We start from the raw sequence: 8108 nt of genomic DNA, 5'->3' as shown, positions 1-8108 counted from the left end.
CTAACCGCTTCCTCAGATAAATGGTGAAATATTTAAATATGCAAACGAGAACATCATGAAATAACAGAGATAAATAAAGTCAACTTTATTTCAGACCTTTTTCTTAAATAAAGAATTCACATGTTGCACCTCTGACCAACAACAAGCATGATTGACAATACACAGAAAAACAAACAGCAGAAGTACTTTTTCATATGATTTAAATGGGCAGAGAACTGATTTCTTTTTTAAAAAATAAAACAGAATAAATTCATCTTCAAAATTTGAACAATAATTTTTTTTTATCACTGGGCAAAGAAAAATAACAAAATAAAAACACATGTACAACATATGTATTAACAAAAAATCTACACTGCTTAATAAAGATTTTAGCTTCTTCATTCCATTTTTAACAGAATGAATAATAATAATGTTTGTAGCACCATATGAATGAGACAAACACAGACAACACAACTAAGTTAACAATGAAAAAGAAAAAAAATAATAAACATGGCAGTGAACATGAATCGATAACAAATATAACAATAATACTTTTGCACTTGTATAGATTTAAAAGGCAAACAAAGATAATTCATACCCAAGTTAGTTTTAAGTAGAGCGCTAAATTAAAGACTGCCAACTATTAGATTTTTTTTTCAGAGTCAAAATAATAAATTTAAAAAAAGATTTAAGTCAAAATGAGTTCAGATTTAATTTTGTTAGAAAGCTTACATAATTAAATCAGGGTGTATAATTACCTTATTCAGCAGTGTATGACAAAGGATTGAACACACAAACAATTTCAACATTGAAAGATTGCCTATTCAATTATTTCAAATATATAGTTTTCTCCAAAACTAATGGTCATAACTTCAAGGAGTGACGAAACTCGCCAAAACAAGCCATTTTCATTCTACAATTTTAGATCCGAGAGCAAAGTGACAAAAGAATGCCTTTTTGGTCACACTACATAGATATTAGCCTTTCCGAATAGATGGAATATACCGGCCTCATAGTTTTCCAGATCTCCCAAATTTGTTTTTCTCTGGAGGTACCTAAAACAGGTCCTTTACAAAATACCTAAAGAGCCACTGGGACATGGTCATCCAAATCAGCATCCCATCTACAGACAATGGTGAAACAACAGGAATATTCCAATGTCTGCATGATTTACTTAGTCACAATTGAGAAGCCTGCATTGAAGCTACAGCCTGCTGATTCGAGCATTTGTTGTAAAAAGTATTTAATAATAGCTATTCTTTAACTTTTATTATTGGCTTTCATCAAATTATACATTTTCACCAAGCCAGTGAGAACTGGCTCATGGCTCAATGTTTGTTGACCCCCATCACACGATGAAAATTGTTTGTTTTGGCAAATTTCATCACTCTTTACATTTGTAGGCGTTAGTTTTGTTAAACCCTGTATAAGCTTAGAGGGTAGTACATTTTATAAATCACTCTGCAAACTCTATCTGACGATAGAGAGTTATTTAAAAATAAAAAGCATTATTCTTGTGAGTTAATTTTCTCCAAGCAATAAAGTAAATGAAAATTGACATTCTAAAAATTTAATGATTCAGCACTGAAACAAGAGTCAAATTCTTAGCGACTATGAAAGTTCCATAATAGTTGGCATCTCAGAGTTCATTACTTTTCAATATTCACATGAGTTAAATGGTAAAGTAAGTAGTTTTTTTTTGCCAAAAGAATGATCCATCTTCTTAGTAGCTGACATAAAAATTTGCAAAGCACAAAACAAGTTCAAATGTGTGCATTTAAGGAAAAGTTTCCACAGTGATGGTCCTCACACGGAGCTCATCTTTCAAATATGCACGGCAATGTTAGAGGCAATATTTGCATGGACTTGAAGGAAGTTTTACAAAGACTAGCCACTAAATGACCCCTATACAAAATTGCTTTCAGAGGAAAGTTAGTATAATATGCGTCCAATGTGCTTTTTTTTATTACATTCAAATGGCTAGATTATTTTTCTACAATTTATTTTTGTACAAAAGGTCTTTCTAGTTCTTCCAGAAACTCACCACTGGCTTCAAAACTGAAAAGTAACATGCAATAATTAAATGATCTATTATTTATATATATATATATATATATATATATATATATATATATATATATATATATATATATATATATATATATATATATACACACACACTCATGTCCATAAATTAAGGATAATTCAGAATCACACGGAAATCAAACTCTAAAATTAAAATTTCACCTGTAGAATTATCACACACATCCTGAAGAAGAATATGCAAATTACAGGAAACCACAAGATGACGCTGGTAGTACGTCACAATGACGAGAGTGTAAGAGAGGGGTATATAAGGAATGGTGGCAAAGAAGTAAAATTGTTCACAAGCGCTTTAAAAGCCTTTCAGTGCAATAACCGCATAGTTATGACACAAAGGAACCATTTGGATGATTTTTAACGTGGCAGAATCATCGGACAACTGGAATGAGGACGTACCCAGCTGGAAGTATCCGAGGAACTAGGAATCACCCAGAGTGTCATCTCCAGGCTTTGGCAACGATTCAAAGATGATGGTAATGTGAGTAGACGTTACAGCACAGGTCGCCCCCGAGTTACAACGCCCAATGAAGACCGGTATTTGGCAGTTACTGCCAAAAGAAATAGACGGAGCACAGCATCAGACCTGTCTCGTCAGCTCTCTTCAGCTACCGGTACGACAGTTTCAAGGCAGACCGTGTACAGACGCTTAGGGCATATTGGTCTATATGCTCGTATGCCTGTCAGATGTGTTCCACTTACCGCAACTCACTGTCACCTGCGATTAGCCTGGAGTAGAGAGCATGCATTGTGGACACCGAAACTGTGGTCTTGTGTGATGTTTTCCGACGAGTCCAGGTTTAGTTTGCAGACTGATTCTCGCCGGACTTTCATATGGAGAGAGCCTGGTACCCGTTACCACCAAGACAACACCATTGAACGACACCGTTACGGTGGTGCAGGATAGCTCGTTTGGGGAGGATTATTCTTGGTTCCAGAACTGACCTGCATGTTCAGAGTGTAACGATGACAGGCCACATCTATAGGGATGTCATTCTGGAACAACATATACGTTTGTTTCGGGGTGCCATGGGTGCTGAATTTCTGTTTATGGATGACAACGTCCGTCCTCACCGTGCAAACATTGTAGACGAATTCCATCAATCGGAGGATATCACCCGTATGGATTGGCCAGCATACTCACCGGACTTGAATCCAATAGAGCATGTGTGGAGTATGCTTGGCCGACGAATTGCAGCCTGTCAACCCCCTCCCACCCGTCTACCGGACTTTCGGAGGGCATTGCTTGATGAGTGGTGTAATATTCCCCAAGATCAGATTGATAATTTGATACTCAGCATGCCTAAGCGCTGTACGGCCTGTATTGCATCGTCCGGGAGACATACTCCGTATTAACCATCATACTAACCATGTTATACTGTTTTTTGTAAATAGGTTCTTTTTTGAAATTTGCTCCAGGGAGTAAAAATTGCAATTTTTATTAATTATGTCAAACATATAGCATCTTTTTTGCTCTTTACCTTCTGTTTAATACATAGACTTTACAAATAAGTCAAATTTGTTTGGCTTCTGTCTCTTTCTGTGCCTGAACTTCATTATCCTTAATTTATGGACATGAGTGTATATATATATATATATATATATTAGAAACTAGAGAAATTTTTTTCACTAGGACACCTCTGGCATGCAATGCGCACAGTTAAAACAAAATGGTAAAACTTTATTTACAATATTTTTAGTGAACTAACTTTATATGCTGTAGATTCGAAAATTAGAAAAAAATTTATTAAAGCAATTTTTTCTAACATTCTTTTTTTATCAATCTAAAATTTCACATAGTTTTGTAACATAATTTTGAATAATATCAAAACGACCAAATTAAATAAATCAAATATAAAAACTATCATTTACTAGTGTTCATTCTAATTTATGATTCATTGCATAGCAATATTGAAAAAAACATGCATTTTAAACCATTCAACATTAAATTTGCGTTTTAAACAAATGAAGTTTTAGAAACTCACTCATCACAGTCTTGAACATTAGCTCCAGCTTTTGCTCTATCATACATATTGATGGGTCCAGAGTCTTCGATTTCCAAATCCCATAAGCAACCAATTAGACCCTGTGGATATTTCCCAGCAGTCATCAGCTGATGATTAGGAACTCCGCCTAAAATTGTTGATAATATTTATACATGTATGATTATTCAAACTTCTTTAAAACTTAAACCATACCTTGAAAAGCAGTCTGAGAATAATTTCATTTACTGAACTATTAAGTTTAAAGAAACTAAAAATAATCAGACAATCGAGTGTGAAACAGAAAATAACATTTGAGATGTGACTAATATTTTTTATTTAACACATATTTCCGAATATAAGCCCATCAGTGTATGATCATATTTCCAAATATAAGTCGATCTGAATGTAAGATGAGAGTATACTTTTTCATTGAAAGCTTATTCAAAATTGCAAACCTATATATTTTCCATTAAAATGAATTATTCTAATTTGTTTTAGTTCCTTTAAAAAATAAGGCATGCTATCTCTGTGGCAAACTTTCAACTTTTTTGGTCTACCCAGCTTTCTTAGTTTATTTGTTTACCTTGTTTAGAAATAAAAACTCATTGAAAGTCCCAAAGGAAATTAAATATACATATACACTTATTTCCTATTGTCATTGTTATGCGTTTTCTTTTAAATTGATAGTCATAGGTGTTTTATTTCCAGCTGTTATTTTAATTATATGTTTTGTAAGAGCCTTTTTGTAACTAATAATGCTTGTCTCAATGAGAAGTACTTTTATACACTATATTTGCTTGGAAATTTGTCCAATTAACAGGTTAGATTATAATTCCACCCATAACATTAAATTTTGAAAATTTTCTAAATATTCTCGGCCTATGTATGAAAATATAAATTCATTAAAATTGTCCATGAACAAAATAAAAGTGAATAACAAGTACCAATATTTTTAATACAAACTATATTCTAATTTAAAAATCAGTTTAGATTATACTTAGTTCCAGGATTCAGCTATAGTTTATATTTGAGCCGTGATGACTCAGGGGACAGAGCGTTCGCCGTCCAATGAGGTGAACTGGGTTCGAATCCTAACAATGGCTGGTTGATACGAATTCCGCATCTGGCTTGCACCGACCACAATCCTGATGTAAAATATCCTCAGTGGTAGAGAGATCATTGGTTAGAGTCCCTTTGCTGTCAAGCTAACAGTGGCAGGTTTTCCTCTCTATGTAACACAAATGCTGGTTAGTTCCTTCAGAAAGTCCTTTACGAGGGCAAACTTCTCCCAATACTTGATCCAGGAGATCCCCTGTCCTCTGGATTGGGATCAAAATTACAAGGCTACGGACTTAAACATTAGTACTCGTAAACCCAAAAATTGGATCGGCTGTTCAACGACGGTTATAAAATAAAATATAGTTTATATTTGACACATAATCTCAGTAAAGTGAAAAGTTCAAAAGAATGATACAGTTGTGTTCTAACATATCAAACAAGTAGCACTGATTTTGTCTGATATTTCAGACTTAAAAAATGAACGTACCAATAAAGATATCACCATCAGTATTTAGCATTTGCAAAATTCCTTTTGATTCTCCAAATTGTTGATGTAGACCATCTAATTCTAAACTTCCATGTCTTCCAGTTCTAAAGTAAGAGAAAATTGATTAGATAAATTTAAGACATGGACAGCAAATGGGGATTAATGAAGAAGATTAAGCAAAATACAGTACTTAAAAATAAAATCATTTGTTAAAAATTTGTTATATAATTTAGACACCATAAATAAATCTCTGGAGACAACAGAAATATTTGAATCAAAGTTATGAAGAAAAAAAGAAAAACTGATGCTAGAAACTACTTTTTGCTCAATAATAAGAACTACAGGAAGGACGAACAAAAAAAAAACTTACACAAAAGCTAGTAACACTTAAGATTATTATAGTTGATAAACTATGTGCGGAGAAATGGACTACAAATAAAAATTTATTATTTAGCATAGACATTCTTGAAAATAAAATTTTGATGTAGCATTGAAAAGTAATAAATGTTGTGAGGTAAGAAAAAGAATTTCACTTTTTTTGTGACAGAGTATTTTAAGATTATACTCCATTTCTCAGAAGTCGGTAAAACACAAATAATTGAGACTAAAATTTGAATAAAGGAGTACATCAAAAAATATTTTATACTATCAGTTATTTTAATTTTGTATTAGTTCTTTGCTAAATTTTATACTTTATTGTTATTATACCTATATATACTTTAAAAAGGATCAGTAGTACAGAAAATTTAATACATATTCGTAACAGTTTTCATAACAATTTAATACATATTCATAACATTAAAAATGAATTAGTACCAATAGTATCAGTAACTAATCAGTTACATACAATAACTGAAGTGTTCAGTAAACAGAAAACAAACTGACCTTTTGAGGATCACATTGTGGACTTTACCATCGCTTACTTTGATGGGTGATTTTATTTGTGCTGCACCACTTCCTAGTTCATAGCTGAAAAAATATAAGATATGAGAATATATTGAACGGTAAGTAAATTCTAAACAACAAACGAATATGAGAAAAAGCTGTTTAAAGGAAGCATAAGGGACTTTCTATCATCCAATCAATAATGGAAGAAAAGTTTCAATAGGTTAAAAATAAAAATACATCTAAAAGAGAGAAAAAGACAAGTTCTCAAAGATGATAAAAAAATATTTTGAACAACATATAAAAAATATTAACATATTAAAAAAAAAAGATTTATATCCACATTTCTTGCCTGCAAAATGACAATTGATGAAATTTACGATTCATAATGCACATTAAGCTGTTTGTGCGTTAAACTTTGTACTTTTGGCATCTTAATATCATTCCAAAACTTTTTAAGGTTGTCAATGATTTCTTTACAAAATGAAAACACATATAAATGAAATCAAATCAGAACACGTATAAAGACTGTCACTTATATCCACCAATTGGTGAGATCTGCCAATATAAATGTAGTATAGTTTTATAAGACCAAAAAAAAAATAAACAACTTTTCCCCCCTCTATGAAATTTCATTTTTTCGTCGAATATTTCACTTATTATTCTTTCACTAAGCTTTTCAATTGTTTTTAAACATATCATAAAATAGTACTTATTCTCATTGCTATCAATAAAGTTCTGATTAATTAAAGAATTCTATTAAAGAAATAGATAGAGGAAAAAAGTCTTTAGGTCTAAAAAGGAAACAAAAATGTCTGCACCTAAATTCCAGATAACCATCAACTATGGCTGCTGCAAGATAGTCTTGTCCTTTACCATCAGTTTCTGGTTTTTGTCCGTGAAACAGCAGTAGACCTTCAATACTGGTTGTCGTGAAACTGAAGCTGATTACTTCATCTTTGGCACTAGCAGTGTGAGGTAAGAGGTCTGTATCAAGTGAAATATAACCATCTCCTTGGAATGCTGCTCTCTCATCAAATTGTGAAGCTGTTAGAAAAATACAATTTCTATGAATTATGGCTAGAGCAATAATATGGTAAAGAGACAAAACTTCTAATGGAATGCTTGAATTTTAAGAAACTTTTAATGATTATATGACTTAATGATAATTTTAATGACTTTGCATTTTTATACAATTTTCAACCATGATACCAACCATATCAATTAAATAATGAGATACATTTACTTTTAAATTTAATGTATTAATATTAGTAAACATATTAAAATAGATAACATTAAAAATACCAATGAAATTGAAATATAATTTTTAAGTGATACAACAAAGGTAAAGAAAACAAGAAATTTTATGATAAAATATTAATAATAAATAATTATGATAAATAAATAAAATGAGATATGACAAAGATGATATGAAAGAAAAATTATATAAATAAAATGACAAAAACAGTGGGCACTACTTTGTCTACTGTTCATTTTTCATTACACACCTCTACAGCTTTGTAATAAAAAGTTTTTATATTATGAGTCACATTTTATTTATTACAATTATTATTATTTTAGAATTATACTATTATTATTTTAGAAGGAGCATA

The 8108-nt window shown here is 31.5% G+C and overlaps 1 protein-coding gene across 24 annotated transcripts in view; it reads right to left on the bottom strand.

The window, feature by feature from the left end:
• Window positions 1–70: 70 nt before the first annotated feature.
• The window catches only part of trol (terribly reduced optic lobes), a 287076-nt gene continuing 279038 nt past the window's right edge, over window positions 71–8108 (bottom strand). For all 24 annotated transcript variants that reach the window (XM_087151601.1, XM_087151610.1, XM_087151613.1 and 21 more), the window contains 5 exons: window positions 7317–7542; window positions 6496–6579; window positions 5611–5714; window positions 4065–4212; window positions 71–2037 (listed from right to left, as the gene is read on the bottom strand). In XM_087151601.1, the coding sequence (XP_087007727.1) occupies window positions 1980–2037; window positions 4065–4212; window positions 5611–5714; window positions 6496–6579; window positions 7317–7542 (620 nt within the window). In that variant the 3' untranslated portion in view covers window positions 71–1979. The remainder of the gene's footprint in view (window positions 2038–4064; window positions 4213–5610; window positions 5715–6495; window positions 6580–7316; window positions 7543–8108) is intronic.

This window comes from Parasteatoda tepidariorum, chromosome 9 (assembly GCF_982258835.1).
Source record: "Parasteatoda tepidariorum strain Cologne lab strain chromosome 9, Ptep-v5.0, whole genome shotgun sequence".
NCBI lineage: Eukaryota > Metazoa > Arthropoda > Arachnida > Araneae > Theridiidae > Parasteatoda > Parasteatoda tepidariorum.
The sequence above is the reverse complement of the archived record's forward strand: the minus strand, read 5'-3'. Positions and strand labels throughout refer to the sequence as shown.